Genomic DNA, 17,775 nt, shown 5'->3' with positions numbered 1-17,775 from the left:
TGGCCAATGTAACCACATATAAGCAATAGCATGCTAAGTTTCTTTGGACAGTATGGTCAAGGGGTTACTATAGTGAGCTTGATCTCTGCATTTTTAGTGTCAGAGATATTTATGATTCTAAGTAGCACCATGCATGGCTATTAAAGGTAAAGGAAACAGGAGGGGCATGGTTCCAATTGCTTAGTAAACAATTGTAGGAAGATGTTTATTAAAGCTGGCTCTCAAGTGACAGATAAATGCATAGTTCTTTTATGCATGCTAAATTCAGCATGCTGTAAGCTTAAAAGCAGATAGATCAAAATAAGAGAGATTTTAAAAATCATAAAGACACAATACAGCTATGTCAGCATATGACAGGAAAATAATTTTGCCTTAAAAGTGATCTCCCCTAGCCCCCTCAAGAACATTTAACCACAATTTATGGAACAAAATTTAAAGCATGTTGGGTGTATTCCATTTTTTAACTCATCTGGCATCAAGTTAAACAAAAAATTAAATGGGCTGTTGTTAAACTCTAAGATATAAATGAATCCCGTTATTACAAACAAAAAACTACATCACATAATTACTGATATATAATTTATATTTATTAATGTATGATGTTTAATTCTTTAAAAAAACCAAAAAAAAACCCACAAAAAAATGCACACACAAAACAAGCTACTGAATAGATTCTTTCATGCACATCTTTTTCTACCTCACAAGGTTCTGCTGCATGATTTTTAGAGGACCCTTATTCAGGGCTGGCATATTTTCAATTTTCATTGTCCAGAGCCATATTTACAGAAAGATGTACAAATATTGTAGATAGTAGGCTGTACAACCCTCACATTATTAAAACTTCAGTTCCTTGGTTTTCTAGCGCTTTGTGTAAATGCCAGTAAATTTGAGAGTTCACCCAACTGTGCCTCTTAACCTTTGTTCCCATAGGTGAAGGGCAGGATTTTTAATCAAGTAGCAATTTATCTTTAATTAGGAAAACATAATTAGGTATTATCATCTAATTGCAATTACTGGTTGGAGAAAGCCACGTTTCACAAGTAGTGACCCATGCTGGGTTATCATTCTCCTAGTACTGAATTTCGAATCTGTATCTGTATTTGGCAGATAGCCAAAACAAATTCAAAGGTAATCACCAGGCCTCTGTGCAGTCCTGCTGTCAAAGTCACCAGCTCCACTGCCGAATAGGAAACAAGAGATACTTCCCAAGCCACGTCTCGGCTCTGTTTCCTGCTAAGACATCAAGTGTAGATCAAAATACTTGTATACAAAAGACCCCATGTGAAGTAGGTTTGAGGACTCTTCCACGCTTCGGTTCTGGTACAGTTAAAAACAGTTTAATGTCTCAAGGCACCACTATGGTTGAACATCAGATACACGGGTAATCAGCTAATCTTCTACTAAGCTGTGAAGTCGGTAAATAGCTTGTGCAATTGTGAGAAGCAATCTCTAGAGGACTGTTAGGTATACAGTAGGCACGTGTATTATAATACAAGTAGAAAACAACGAGTCCTAGAAAAAGCATGTTGAGCACCGTTGTGGCATTGTTTGTGTTTCTTTACCTAACACTACGTAAACTTTACATTTACAAAAGGAAAGACTTTTTTAAAGTTACACTCAAGGTTGCTTTTTGTGCTATCTCCAAGTAAGTGAATCTAGTTCGTAGGCGTACTTTTAGAAGTCGTTGGGTCTGGATCAGCTTCTGTCGTGCTGGTAGATTCGTTCAAGTGCGAACTCAAGTTTTCCGACGTGAGGTGGGAAGACTTGTAGACAATCTCATTGAAGTCAGACCTGATGCAGACCAAGGGAGGGTCACTCAGTGGGTCTTCCACTGAGGCCTGCGTGTTTTCTCGAGTGATTCCCATGTCCTTGCTATGTTCTGACGGTGATTTTCTTTTCATGCGAGTGTAAGTTTTGTCTTGATTCTCCATGCCTTGCTCATTTTTCAGAAACCGTCCAAAGAACCAAATGAAGAAGCCAAACCACACAAAAGCTATTAAACTTGGAACAAAAGCCAGACACTTGACATCAAGGCTAGCCCCTATGAACCTGCTGTGTAAGAACATATCTCCCTCAACATATGTTTTATTCGTCTGAGGGTTAGTGTGATTGGACCTCCATTCCCAGGAAAGTTTGGTTCTGTTCAAATCCTTTAAACTTTCTGAGTCTTTCACTGTATATATCTTCTGCCCTGGGCCAATGTATTGTCCGTATTCGTGAGGCTTATAAAATATCTGGTTCTTCCACATATTAAGATCCAAAATCAAGACAAGAAAGATAATCCCATAGTTAAACCATTTACCTGCATTAAAAAAAGAGAAATACTGCATATTAGTCAAAGACCTATAAAATTGCAATAGGGCTTTCTCCAATAAAATGGAGATAATGGTGTACAGGTATAAAGTGTTAATGTTTTATGCCTGTTAGCAATTTTTTGAGATGGCTATGCTGCCATTAAGTGAATTGGCAAAGGATAGTTCCTAATTGTATTCTAGACACATGAAAATGTGACTGTGGGTCCCAGAGTCAATAATTTATGCTACTTACACTAACCAGATTAAGCTTCCTTGTTTTACAGGCACCACAGCTATACTCAAATTTGGTTCCATGTAAGTTATTCTCTAGAACATTTCAGTTAATATTTAAAAACAAAGTTCTAATGAAATTCTTAGAAAAGTCTAACATATGATTGAACATCTCTTACAGTTTTATAATTATGTGTAGGCAAGAAATAAATCATTTTGCAATGCAAACACAGCAGTATATCAATTGAATTCACATTGCTGTTTGTAGGTGACCTGTTGATTAAACCATTAATTGATGTGATTCAGATCAATAATTCTCGAGCATTCAAGACTTTAAAAATAATTGCATCACATTCTCATTGAACAGAATCCATTTACCAGACATATAAATACAACCAAAGCTGACAAACTGCTTTAGAAGACATGATTTGGAGAGATTATATCTACTACAATTTCTTTGTAGTATTTAAAATTTTCATACAAGTAAGACATTGTTTAGAGACATATTATCTAATGATATCTTTAAATCTGCAAATGAAAAGAATATGGGGAAACTTTCAAGGGATATTAGATTCCATCATAATTTTTATTATAATTACAATTTATTGCAAACTTTACAGTATCGAGTGTATCATAATATAGTAATACCTCATAGGTTTGCTGTAGCAAATTAGGTGATACCTATAGCAGGTTCTAAAAGCTTAGTTATAAATAGTGTATATATACAATGTCAAAATTATTTTGTATTTGAAGGTAAAGTACTGAAATTACTAAGTTCCTGCTTCATATGATTATAGAACTCTTGGGACAAGAGAGAGAGAGAATCTTCGGCAAACTTATTAAACCAAGAATGGTAAAAATGAATTTTGCAATTTGTATCCTAACATTATATAGCTATATAAAAATATAACTTTGTGAAGAGTTTAGGAAAGTGTTTTATCATCATCGTTACATATTTACATTCCCACTGTACGCAAAACTGAAGGGTTTTAATCCTGGCTGCAAAACTTACTAGCTATGTGATCTTGGGCTAGTTATTTAAATTTCCTAAACCTCGGTTTCTTTACAGGCAGAAAATAATAATACTTATCAAAGCTGTTAATATTTCATAAGATTATTAGATGGTAAACAGAGTGGCTGGTACATAAAAGAAACGCAGTAACTGTTACTATTATTAACATCAAAGCCTCGCCTAAGCCGTGATGATGTCTGCGTTTGCGTGGGAAGCTACAAGTCTTCTCTATCAGGAGCATTTATGTAAACTATCTGACTGGAAATTATAACTCTGCCCGTCCTGAAATTGTTCAACCCTACGAGGGTTACAATCTTTGTGGTGGAAACTCTTGCTGGAATGATTTATTTCACATATCCACACTAGAAAGTAAGTTGAAACACTGAAAATGTTGTTCCTATGTATGATAAACTATTTATAACATCTGGCACCGTTAAGTTCTAACCACTCCTGCTCTCCTGGAGTCGTATCCAAAACTACAACAGATTCTTACTAAGCATCAACCATAAAAGAAGTAAAGAAAGCCCAAGCCGGAGAAATTCAATCAGATACAAAGGTGAGCAACATTACTGAGCACCTGTGCTCCTAACAGGCTCTGCTGTAGGATGCCTTAGGAGCTGCTGAGCACAGGGAGGAACCCATCGTCTTACTCGGGAAACAGAACAGTGGCATCGACAGATAAATAATAAAAAGAGGCCACACTGGAGAGGTGCCAAATGAGTGATATAAACTATAAATGCTGAAGATGTTGGGGAAAATGGAATAAAAACTGAGTGCCATAGAATTATCTGCAGAAAGGATTTTGGAGGAGGTAGCAATTCATGGGGTCCTTGAAAGAAAAGGAGGACAGAAAACAGTCTGGAAAATGGTGCATTTCTTTTAGTTTATGTTTTTATTATGCTGCATATAAAATAGCATACAGGAAAGATGAGGTGATATGAAAGAGAGGGGTGAGAAGAGAGAGAGAGAAAGAAAATAATGGAGAATATTGTAGGAAGAGAAAGCAGAAGAGGAAAGAGAGATAAGTGAATTGAAAAAGTTCTGAGATTCTCATCCAGTATTAAGGAGGCAATAATTGGTAGCTTCCATGACGGAAAGCAAACTGAGAAAGGGGCTTCGGGTGTTTCTGTTGCAGGAGATTCATACTTATTCTCTTGCTATAAACTACATGTGCTGTGAAGCCAGACTGGATGGTGAGGAAGACAAATCCTTGAATTTGCATGACTGACCTTCCTGACTCACAAAGGTCCCTTGGAGACACCTGTACTCTTTCTAGGTCATTTTAATTAACTCATGAATAGGGCAGTCCCTCGTAAAGTGGTCCCTGTATCTAGAGTAACAGGATATCGGAAACCACTGATAAACAGCGGCACAGAATCAGGGAGAAGAGAGGAATGCTCAGTGAGCGTGGAGTAAGGTGCTATTCTGGTGGGAACAGGGGCTTAGAGAATGTTAATAGACGAAAAAGATAAAATCAGAGTATAAAAACTGAAGTGAATGTATACTGATCAAATAAAAAGAAACCCTGAGGATAGGAGGAGCTCTTCCCCAAACTTTCCACATTATTTTCCTCCCACCTAAGTTGAATGGTGCTGGGTGAATTTGACCACTACACTTTAACACTAAAGAATCACTTCATGTTATTTTCATGTGACCTGGAGTCTGAATATTTAGATGAGATGGAGGAGGAGCGAATTAAAAATGTGCTGCCGAACATCAGTTCATGGGTATCATCGCCCCTCTTGAACACATCCTTACTGATCTGTGAGAGGGAGAACCACAGTCGTAAAAAAAAACTACAGGCCAGAAATCACCAGGTGAAGCTCATCCTGACACTTAAATAATCCAACCTTGGGTTACCTGGTTAACCTCTCCAGACCTCAATCGTTTGATTTTCAAATTGAGGAAACTGAACCAGATGACTTCTCGTTGTATGATTCTGTCCTCTTCCCCCAAATCCTTCTATTAGCTATGTGAATTCAAATTTTTATTCAGTGAAATAGAGAATAATATCAACGTAACTACCTCAAAGGATGACTGTGAGGATAAAATGAGAAGTTATATTTGAAAGTTCTCTGAAATATATTAAATTTGACAAAAATGTAGGGGAGTATTATTTCTATAATTTCTTTCCTCTACGTCTTCAGTCCAGTTAATATAGGATCTTGGTGGTAGAGGGAGAGAAGAGCATGTAAGGGTCTGTAACAAAGATACATCCTAAAGGTGATCAAATGTCTCACTTTGGATAAAACAGCAGGAATCCCTGAGCACTGACATCATTGGGTAGATATAACTGGACCAGTTACCTAAGAGCACTCAGTTAACAACACATTGAAAATTCTTAGCAATTGGTAATTTGTCTACAACGTGCAGAATGGTCCTGAGAATAGGTCATTTATATACATAAATTTTGAAGCTACTGAACAGGAAATAGTGTCTCCACCTCTCCCCAACAGCAGACAGGCCATGTCCCCAAAGCGTAGAGGGGAGAGAACTGAGTGAGGCAGGTTCCCTACTGACATCCTATTTCTTTTCTTCTGTGGATGTAGCACTGTCTCTCCCCCTCCTACCCCCGTCAAAGCCGGTCAGCTGAAACTTGAAGCTGGTAAAAATGCAGAAGAAATGGCCCTTCTTACTTTTTGTTTGTTTCTAGCCCAACTGACATAAACTGCTGGCCCGTTTATGCATTTGCAGAAGAAGGACATTCACCATTCACTGACATCCTTCCTTCTATTTTCCCACACAGTGTTTTGTTACTTTTGTAATGCTTTCTCTTTAAAAAATTACTTTTGCCCTATGCGATGTGGCAAACCAGAAAGCGAAATCACACGACTGGACAACTCCGTGTCACTCTTCTTGTCTATCAAGTGAGGGGGTTGAGCTATTGATCCTTCAGGTTTCTCCCCAGCCCTAAAAATCTCTTTGATGATTCTGTGAAATAAACATCACCTAAAGCTTAACGTTTCATGATGGGCCAGGAAATCTCACCATTAGAGCAAAAAAGATGGAATACACGTTTTCATGCAGAGAAAGCTTTCCTTTAAAAGCTGTATATTCTGAGAAACACTATTTACCATAAAAAATAAATTTGAGTCCCTGAAGTGACCCACATGGAAAGGATATCAGACGCAAAAAGGAAAAGAATAGAAATGCTCTCTTGCCATGTCCCAAGTGTGTTGTTGTGAATGTACAATCAACCGTAACAAGAGGTTTAGTATTTCAGCATTAATCATAGGAGAGATTTTGCATTTCCCCCTGTTGTTTCAACTACATAGCATAATGTAAGTCAGCAAGAAGGGAGGGTAAGAATCCATACAATATTTCTATTAATCTCCTTGTTGAAATAGCTCACTGTCTCCTTTAATGAGAAATCACTGCATGGTGTTGGTGGGATTACCTCTCTCTTGTATTCTGTGCCTTTAATGAATCCTACTGATTGTCAAAAATGATATTATAATGGTAATTTTATCTTTTTACATTGTGGGAGATTATAGAATCCTGGGCTAGTAGGTTTTAAAAGGATTCTTCATTGAATATCACCATCACTTAGCATCGGAAATCACAACAATTTGGGGGGAAATGTAATTTCTTCAACTAAGGATAAAAGAGTATAAAGTGCTTATATTTCCATCATATAAGAAACCTTTTGTTCTTCAGATACGCAATTATAATATTAAAATTTTATTTTACTCAGTAGAGTTGCCAGTTAGCATTGAGATGGAGCTGTGCTGTGGGTACCTTCATACCGAACAAGTGCCACCACTTGGCCAGACTCCAGCATCCAGTGCAGATACATGAAATAGTCATGCTCCACAAAGCCTTTTAATATCCATTATGGGACAGCAAGCAACCATGGCCTTGAAAAAGATAAATGTTGGCTAATTAAAGAAATAACAGTTTGCTGCAACAGGCTTCTTGGCCATATTCAATGTCCTTTCATTCCAGACATGAGCAGTGAAAAGAGGGCTCACTGAGTTAGCATCTCTTCGAGTAACCCCCAGGTAATTTAGGGAGAGCTGGAAACCACATTAAGTGGTTGGGTCATAAGGAGAACACTTAGTAAATTGAAGATATTTACTAAAAAATTTATGAATTAGTAGGAGCTATTTGAGCTGGTAAAGCATCATCTTAAGACTTAAAAGCAAATGAATATAGCTTCTCTAAGTGCCTCTTTTGTCATTGTCATTTCCTAAGTGGGACATAATCCAACATGATGAGTAGAGGTAGAAACTTGCGAAGATACAAGAAGGGAAAGCCATGGGGTTATACTGAGTTAGATGACTGTTAGACTTTCTTGAGATTGGGAATTGTGTCATGTTTATTTCTGTATTCCCCAGATCCTAGCTTAGTTTTAGACACATATTAATTCAAAAAATGTCCGTTAACCAATAGGTAAACCCTGAGATAATGTGTCCAGACAAATAACAAGGAGTAAAGTTAAGAGTCTTTTAAATCAAATACATGTGTCACAGTGATCTGGTGAATTCTGGGATACTGCTAAAATCAGATATAATCTGGAAAATTGGGAAAAGCAAAATATTCATATCTCAAAGATTATGCTTCGTTATATATTTCAAGTCTCTCTTCTGGCTGTGAAGACTGTTCTTGAAGAGTGTGTGAGTTTTATTTAAAAAAATCCTCACATATGCACAAATGAAGACAGGACACCTCAGTTGGACATGGCCGACCAGCTCAGGGGCAGCAAGGGCTGACAGGCTATGGGCAAAGCATCCATGGCCTTGAAGAAGATGGGTTTTGGACAAATATGAGGAATTGCTCCTTTATGTAGAAATAAACATAGTTAACTCTTAGAGCTGTATAAATCTGTTGAAAATAGAAACTGCTTCAGGAAAGGTTTAGAAAAATTCACAACTGAGAGAATAGCAAGAGGTCCTCGTGTACTCTGGATAAATTCATGATTTTTGGAGACTGTTGTGGTGAACAGGATGCATCATATTTCCCTATAACAAGCCCCTTGTTAATTTTGTCGGACAGGATATTCTCCGGGATGAACCACTGGCCTGCCCTCCCCAGCGCTTGCCACGATCCGACTGACACAGGGGAGCTCTTTAAAAAACAATCTCTGGGAACTCATTTGCCAGAAATCGTGCACCTACGGAAATAAAACGGAGGGGTTTTAGTCATTATTTTCCACATTCTCGCCATTGTAAAGCACCTGTGCCCTCACACCGCTCAGGAAACCGAAATAGAACACAGACGCTATGGAGGTTTGTTTACGTCTGCATTTTCCATTTTTGCCGAAAGGGTTCCCGTGGGCATCATCGTGCCAACAGTGTGAATTCTCTCCTCACAGATGCACAGGCCTTCCTTCTGGCCTTTCCCCCAACCCCTCCTAATTTACTCATATGATGGCCACCAATGGGACACTTCCTTTGTCTGGCTGGGATGACAGATGGCAGAGCTTCCACCGGGATTGGCATTAATAGGACTCAGAGGAGCTTCCGAGAGTGAATTGAGAGGCCATTCCTCTCTCGCCTCCAGAGACTTAGTACGTCACGTTTTGAATCCATCTTTGCACTCACCTCATAGGTAAAAGGGAAGAGGCCAGAGGAGATAATTACACGGTTGCATTCAGCATTTATGTTTAAGAGAAGAACAATGGGCTTGGGCTGAAAGCACCGATGTGACCTAATGACTAACTATTTATCCCCTCTGTTACTGAAGTCAAAATTCCCAGAAAAAATATTTTAACACACCCTTGGATAGAGATGATTTATTTTTATAAGCCGCAGCCCAGCTTATAAAATGAAAGCTCATACACACTGCAGCAAACCATCTGTCAAGGGGGATCCAGATGAGCTAAACAGATGCAACAATTCAAGTCATTTCTGAAATGCATAAATAAAACTAGCATGGAATCAGGATTAGAAAATACCCAAATCCTAAATGCTTTTAAAATGTCAATGGGAACTCATCAGTGTCAGAGAACCCTCTACATACAGAGCTCTTTATTGGAAGAGAGTTGTTTTTTTTTTTTTTCCCCATTCTTAGCCTTCTCCTTCTTGACTCAGAACAGTAGATAACAGTAGAGAATTCACAATAGTGGATAGATAATAAGAGAGTCCCCTCTCAGACTACCTAATATTTTTGAGTTAAATAGGAAAACAAACTCTGGAAGGACTCTGAAAGCAAAAGCTTCAGGTAAGAGTAATGAGAGTTCACTGAGTGCTTACCAAATGGCAGTGTTTTTAAGTGCCTTGTACATATTAATTTAAATCTCACAGCAACCCCATGGGACAAGTACCTTACTGTCCCCATTTAACAGATGAGAAAACCGAGCCTCTAAGAGGTTAAGGAGCTTGACAAGAGCCACACCAACAGTCAGTGGTGGAGCTAGAGTCTGGGCACCAAACCTTTAACAACCCATTTTCTCATCATGCACCGCACCTTATTTCCAGAGCACAGAGAAATGATAGTTGAGGCCATGGTGGAGCCGTCTTTGAACCCAGGAGAACCCTAGCAGTCTTCCCACAGATTCTTCTAGTACAGAACAAACAAAGGCAGAGAAGATGGAGCTGTCTGGGGGTCCACAGGATGCCTCCCCCGCCCCCCGACTCAGCTTCCTCTGTGCTCACCCCAATGTTTCCTGTCATACTCTGCTTTGGGATCTCTCTTCTTGGCTCCAGCTCTGAACTTTCCAGCTCCCAGCAGGACTCCCTCATGTGCCCTTTTCACTAGCACCCCATTTCTATCTGAATTTTCATTCTGTCCCTTGGCTTTTGATTTTAAGAGTTGCATATGAAAATAAAGTTGGAATGAGAGGAATTTTGACTGTAGAAAGTGTTTCTGAGCAGCAGTGTTTCTCAAAAAGAGGTCCTCTGGCAGAACGCACAGGCAGCACTGGTGATGCGAAGAGAAGGCTGGATCCCAGGCTCCACCTCCAACCTCAGGCATCAGCTCTGGACATGAGGCTGATGGATCTTTTTAACAAACTCTCCAGGTGATCCTCATACACACTGAAATTTGAGAACCACTCATGGATATAAGAGAGTTTCATGCTTAATAACCCACTGATAATACTATATTTACTCATCAAGAAAAGCATTGAGTTTCCCTACAAAAGAAGCAGAACTTGGAGGAGCGGATCAAGTTAGTGTTTGTAGTTGACTTGGAAATTGCAGGCTACTGACAACTGAGGATATTAAAATACAACATGTACCATGTTTTTGGAAATTTTATCTAGGTTTCCCCAGAAACAATTATCTTACAAAGTCAGATAAAGAAAAAGGCCCTTCACAGGAGACTAGCTGCTACGTCAGTGTCCTCAGCCACATCTTCGCAATTAACAAAGAGAGTAACAGAACAAAACAAGAGGGGAACAGTTTACACCTTCTTCAGCCTCCAAACCTGCCACCATTTTCCCAGAATATTTTTACCCTGGATCTGGGGAGGCACACGATCAACCTACCACAAATTGGGTTTAAATTGTTTACAGTGGAACTCTTCACCCCAAAGCCCACCTGTACCCTATTTTATTTTGGATTTAAACTCCAGAATCCTCAGAGGTCTTCCTGGCAGGTCCAGGCACCCAATCATTTGCACGGCCCATCACAGGCGGACAGCCTGGTTTCACCTGTGGCTTTTCCAGCACCAAGAAGCAGTTCCCAAAGACCATCACCTGGGGGCGCTTTTCAAAAGTCCCATTCCCTGGCCTTTGCCCAGACTTCTTGAGTTTGAACTATTAGGAATGGGGCCCAACAATGTATATATCTATAAATATATATCTCAATTGATATGATTATCAGCATCATTTGGCAAACACTGCATCAAAACCTTAACTACAATATATTTCCACCTTCTCACAAACTTTATTAATGTGCAGTCTCCATTACAAGAACTTAGCCCGTCTTTCTTCCTTTTAAGTTCCTAGAAAATAGTATTTAGTGGAATAAAGGTTTTAGCGCAATTGCATAGGAGGCTTTATCTCAAAGTTAATTACACTGAAGCTTCAAGGACTCCTGTATGTGTGTCCTCTTCCCCAGGCACTGAAGATAATTTTTAGTTGTAATTTTGCTTTTATATTCTTAAATAGAGTGTTCCAAATTGGGTAAGCTTTGGGCACCACAAAACCTGAACCTGTCCCTCTCCATAAATGATAGCATAGATGACAAAGCCCTGCCAAATACCCCAAATTAAATATTTTTAACAGCTTGATTTTTTTTCTTACCAATGGGTTCCTCTGAATATTCCACCCCCCTCTTTACCTGGTATTATGCACTGCAGCAGTATATTTTTGACGGGGATTCTGATACTCATTCAGAGACAATATTAGTGCCATGATGGCCTGGGACAAGAGCTGATAGCAAGAACAGATGGTCCAGGCAAAAGCCCACCCAGAGGGATATGATGATGCCATGTGCGTGATAGCTGTTTGAGAAGTCCAAGAGGGTAGCATGCGGCAGAGATTAAGTGGGGACTCTGAAACCACACTATGTGACCTGAACTCAAATTGACTGATTTACCCAGTGAATTTAATAGATGGGCCTCATTCATTTTGAATGGGAAAAGAAACCTGCTGCATCTTCCCTATTCATGAGCTCATTCTCCAATTTAGGAAGGTCGCCTCATGCTCAAAGCAAAAACCAGCCTTCAAGTAGGGAAGCAAAGGTTTTTTGCGGGCCTCAGATGTTCAGGTTTTCTGTGCTCGGGCTATTTTTACTGAGCAGCACAGACGGCAGTGTAAGCACAGATTTCTTCAGCAGTTTTTATTATAGCAGGTGTGGGATCCTAAGCCATTGTCCTTAAAACACACACACATTCGCTACGTGCATTTGAGCAGCTTGGGAACGGACGCCATCCTTTATGTGGTCACTCAGCTGTCTGCTTCCGGTCAAGAGAGAAAAAGTGGTATGAAACATGTCTTCAGGAAGACCTTTTTCAGATGAGAATGACTGAGATGTCAGGAAGGAATATTACAATAAATCACACCAGAGACATTTCAAAAGGAGGGCGTCCCTGCAAATGAAAGAATCGGGGATCTGCAAGAGACTCACCCGAGAGAAACGAGCTCTGCCACAGGAGGTTTAGATCAAATGAGAAGTGGCCTGACTCCCTGAAGGCATAGGGGCTGCTTGGTGCGCTACGATACCACTATTCCAGTCTCAGCGGTACTTGAGCAACACGACGTAAAGGGCGTTAATGGTGAAAAAACATACTGAGGGGTATGTTGTGAGAAAGCAAGCAACCTACTGAAGAAAACCAAGGTGGCGTGGCACCTGGAGCACGGCGGAGCTAGCTAACCGTCCACGCCAAAACTGTGGCCTCCCGCTCTGGTAACAGAATGCGAGAACAGATGTGACACTGAGGTGGCTGCCCGGTTGGGGACCACATTTCCTCCTTGACTCCGAGCAGGGCTCTCTGATGAGTTACTGCCAATGGTACGTGACTGGAGGGCGCATGTTTTTTCCCCATGTCAAGGTGATTAAGAAAAAGAAAAGCCGCCTTCACCCTCTTCTCCATTCTTGCTATTCCCATTTGCCTGCTGGATGTTGCGAGGGAAATGACTAAAGCCGCTAGTAGCCTAAGTCCCGGAATGACCGTTTGGAACCCCCAACTGACCCGGAACCACCTTGCACTATTAAGTGAGGGAGAAATAAACCATATGTATGCATGCCTCTAAAGCGTTACCGCTTGCTTTTTCATAGCAGCTAGTATTGGTCTAAGTAGGAGACAGTCAAATCGTACTTAAAGTTACAGCATACCTGTTATGTGAATACGATATTCCTCCTTGAAGATCTTTTGGAAGAAAGGAATCTTGAACTGCATGTGAGGAGTGTGCAGCCCAGGAAGATTTACATCAACATCTCCCATAAAATGTGGGAATTCCCAGTCCTGTCAAAGGAAATCAACATAAAAACATATTTGTGATTTGTTTCATTCCTAAGCAGCAAAACACCAAAAATTGACTTTTTACAAGCACTTATTTTCAAATCATTTAAATGCAGCAAGCTGTTGGATGTATCTGTTTCATTCCGTGATGGTTATTTTATGTACATTAGGTAGTTGTATGCATTCAAAATCAAAATTAAGTCATAACTTACATCCTCAGATTTCCTCTTTAATGTGGTAATAAGAACCCAATATAGAATTGATTTGCATCTATACGTGTTTATCTCTTTCATTCTGGAGAACTGAACTTAAATTGTTACAGGAAGGAAGAGATCCATATTTTATAAATATGCGGTAATTTTGTTATATTTTGTTTCACTACCTTCAAAAAAATATGAACCCCATAATACTATGTTTTGTGTAAGAAGACAAAGAGGATCTAATTCACTTAACCAAGTTTTTCAAGTCCCATCCAAGAGACTTTTATTAATCATCTCTGCTAGTAACTACATGAAGTGGAAAAGTGCCAAAGACTCCCGATCTGTTCTCTTGCAAGTTAAGCATCAGTTTGAACCAAATGACGGAGGGCCTGACCTGCTAGCGTGAGAGATGAACGATGAATTAATTCCCAAACTGTCTTAGTTATTTTCCTGTTGTAAGGAAAAATCAGGAGGGATGACCCTCCCTCTCATAAGGAAGGGAAACAGATGCAAATGAGGGTATTTTTAGGTGTCTCATCTGCTCTTGGTTTGTGGGGAGAGCACAGACCTAAAGTTCACAGCTAGCATGTGAAGAAAAAAGAGACTACATATGAAGAAACATTCGAGGTGGATCCAAAGGCATTAATACACATATTTTCATTTTCAACAACTAAAGAATCACTAAATTATCAGTCGTATATTTAGTGAACATCTTTAAAAAGTATTACTGAAAAAGTAATGAACAAAATATGAATTTCAGATTTCGATACATTATTTCAATCTAGAAGTAAGTTTTTCCAAGACTTCTATATATTCAGCTGATACAAATGTGCCAATAATAGAGTGCCTGAACATCATAGGCGTTTCCATGCCCATTCCACTCCCCTTATTTATTTAGAGAGGGAGAAAGCAGGCGTGTGTGGGGGGAGGGGCAGAGGGAGAGGGAGAGAGAGAATCTCAAGCAGGCTCCTTGCCCAGCACAGAGCCCGACACGGGTCTTGATCTTGTGACCCTGAGATCATGACCTAAGTGGAAATTAAGAGTCAGACACTTAATCCATTGAGTCACTCTGGCGCCCCACCATGCCCCTTTCTGCTGAGAATTCTGGTTAAGGGAGAATAGGCTTCAGAGAAAAGGAACATATGTGACTAGTGGTAACCAAAAAAGCTTTCATTGTCTATTAATTTCATGATCTATGGATAACTTGAAACTGCTAATAAGAAATAAAGACACAAAAAGAAAAATGAAATCATCTTTTTCTATTGTTGTGTATGCAAATATCTTGTTGGTCTCACCTCTCCTTGCTTTTCTGACATCAGCAGTAAATAGACATGTAATTTGGAAAATTCACAAACCCAAAGCATAACCTGGATAATTTAGAACATTTTGATCTAAAATATTAGTAGAAAATGGTTTGGTAATAATACTTGTGGATTATTGCATTTTATTAAAATACATTTTCCTTTATTTTTCATCAATACCTTGCTCTCCTTATGTTACTTGAAATACTCTTGCTAAGAGAATTGGAATTGAATTTGGTCTTTTGCTAAAATATAACTGACATCTCCCATGAAAAATTACACTCGACACATAAAGGGACTGATAACCAGAGTATCTTTCACTCACCTAGATAAACAACACAAAGCATTATCAACAGAGCAATTCTCTTTTTTTATTTCTTGGTTTAAGAAAGAGAATACTTCTTGGTAGGAATTGGGCAAGTATACTTAGTGTACCTTCTTTTTGGAAAGATGTTCTTGGACTATTCTCATTTAGCTTTTTATTTCAAGAAATGAAAGTTTTCTACTGAGTATGAAATTGGTTTTAGTTTAAAAGTAATCTCTAGAGATTTCTTGTGGAATGAGACCAAAACTTCATTCACCAAAAAATAGTTCCTCAATGATTTCCCACCTGTAGTTCGAGAAAAAAAGATGAATTAAGGAAATGGAGTGCAGACCAAAGAGAAGAGAAAGTCTTGCTCCTTATCTGGATGATCGTATTACTTTTTTCTTTTCTTTTTTTTTTTTTTTTAAAGAAGGGATCAGAGAGTTTGGGGGAATGTATGATAGAAGTAGTTGGTGCCTTCTAAGAAAAGTTTTTCAAAAGAGGATTAATAAAAAAGATGATACATTCTCTTAGAGTCATCTGTTCTACATTATTTTTTATAATCACCGTATTTTGGCTTTCAAAACTCTTTTTCCTAGTCTTGGAACTCCCCACCCTCCTCCTTCTCTCCCTGTTACTCCAATGTTTGTACTTCAATTCCTACTCTGCATACTTCTCCAGACTCATTTTTGGGTCAGTGTGAACTCTGGTCTCCCCTGACTTAGAGTGGAATGCTAATAATAATTGCTATCATTTGTAGGAAGTGTGGGGCTTGTCTTAATGGACAAGGCTGATGATACCCCAGGTATTTACTTAAAGAAGGTAAAAGGGGAGGTGGGTGGTGTTCTGAAACTCCCTAGGTATCAGCCTCTTTGTCTATAAATTGGGGTTAAATATAGCAACCTCACAGGCTCCTTGGGAGGATGAGATAATGCCTGGACAGCAAAGAGCAGGTGCTGGAGACAGGGGGAAGAGACAGGGACATGGCCAACAAGCATGGCTGGTTTCCCCACGTGATCTCAAGGTCAAGGTTATCCTGAGGGTGAAGCAGAGGAAGCAGATGGGTTTGTTTTCAGAATCACACACCAGGCTGCTTCCAGGTCCAGGTGAAAAAAGTTGAAGGCCCTCTTCCTTCTGTTCTCATCCACTGCACAGTGCTGGCCCCCTGGGGTCTCTGACTGGGACTTTGGTCAGAGTGGTGTTCTCCCAGAGGGTACTGGGAGCAGGGCCATCGGGAAGGCGCCTCTCTGAGAGAGACATGTGAGGTGACCTCATGAGGAGAATGGAAGAACCAAGAGCAACGTGGTTTCCTGTGCGATGTGGTGAAGCTGTTGCGACTTCCAGAAATACCTGGGGGGGACTTTACTGGTGGGGAAGGGAGGCATTCCTACCCTGCGGGCGGGAGCTACTAAGCTAACAACATGAGTAACTAAGAGCTGAGGAAATCTGTGGACCTTGGGCATCGATTATCAAATACTCGCAATGTTCTAGCATCATCCTAGGCTACATATTTTTATTTATATCTATGTACAAAATGATCCTGAAAACTTCCTATTATTTTTTTAATGGTTTTTTATTATATTATGTTAGTCACCATACAGAAAACTTCCTATTATTAACCCATTTTACAGATGAGGAAATTTGTCTTAGAAAGGTTGTCACAAAATGATGCAGTTGTGATGTGGCAGAACACAGCCCAAGAACTCTGTCAGGCCATGTCCTCTCTGTGAACAGAGACAGCACTTACTGTTTTTCACTCCAAACAGGGATTATTTTGACCGGCTGGATCTGCTCTTTTTTTTTTTTTTTTTTTAAGATTTTATTTATTCCACAGAGATAGAGACAGCCAGTGAGAAAGGGAACACAAGCAGGGGGAGTGGGAGAGGAAGAAGCGGGCTCCCAGCGGAGGAGCCTGAGGTGGGGCTCGATCCCATAACGCCGGGATCACGCCCTGAGCCGAAGGCAGACGCCTAACCGCTGTGCCCCCAGGCGCCCCCTGCTGGATCTGTTCTAATGGAGAATCATGATGACCATCATCTCCTGCTTGTCTCCCACCAAAAACCAGTTCCGTGAAGAGATTTAAACTGCTTCCCCCACCCACCCCAAAGGGTTCTCATTTTTTTTATCTGACCTGGATTTGAACAAGACCAACAGTTGGCTCTTTCTTCACTAAGCAACTGTCCCAAGGACACTGGCTTCTAATTAGCCTGGTAAGAAGGGACATTTGACTAACAGGTGATTGCTATAAAACACTGAGATTCTCTTGACACCATAACTGGATGTATAGCAAGTTGCATACACAGCTTGGATATAAATGTTAGGAGAATCATGGCTTGCTTTCTTGCCGCATAAACATAATATATATATTTTGAACACAAGAAGAGAACGTTAAGAGAATGACAAGGCAAGATGTGTTTAGCTACTAAGACCACAGTCTTAGAGATAGGTTAATACAGTGCATATTATGAAATGCTCATTAATTTTATTCTTCAAGAAATGTTACCAATATTTAGTAATTCAAAGCTTCCTTACTCCATTCTATTATTAAATCTAACAATCACTACAGAAATCTATCACATCAGCG

The 17,775-nt window shown here is 39.7% G+C and overlaps 1 protein-coding gene across 5 annotated transcripts in view; it reads right to left on the bottom strand.

Moving 5' to 3' along the window:
- Window positions 1-205: 205 nt before the first annotated feature.
- The window catches only part of TMEM117 (transmembrane protein 117), a 501,176-nt gene continuing 483,606 nt past the window's right edge, over window positions 206-17,775 (bottom strand). For 3 of the 5 annotated variants that reach the window (XM_008704472.2, XM_040642356.1, XM_040642355.1), the window contains 2 exons: window positions 13,260-13,389; window positions 206-2,302 (listed from right to left, as the gene is read on the bottom strand). In XM_008704472.2, the coding sequence (XP_008702694.1) occupies window positions 1,656-2,302; window positions 13,260-13,389 (777 nt within the window). In that variant the 3' untranslated portion in view covers window positions 206-1,655. The remainder of the gene's footprint in view (window positions 2,303-13,259; window positions 13,390-17,775) is intronic. The other 2 variants (XM_008704476.2, XM_008704474.2) reach the window with 2 other exon arrangements.

Source organism: Ursus maritimus, unplaced genomic scaffold (assembly GCF_017311325.1).
Source record: "Ursus maritimus isolate PB19 unplaced genomic scaffold, ASM1731132v1 scaffold_26, whole genome shotgun sequence".
NCBI lineage: Eukaryota > Metazoa > Chordata > Mammalia > Carnivora > Ursidae > Ursus > Ursus maritimus.
Note: the sequence above shows the minus strand (reverse complement) of the source record. Positions and strands in the feature narration are given on the sequence as shown.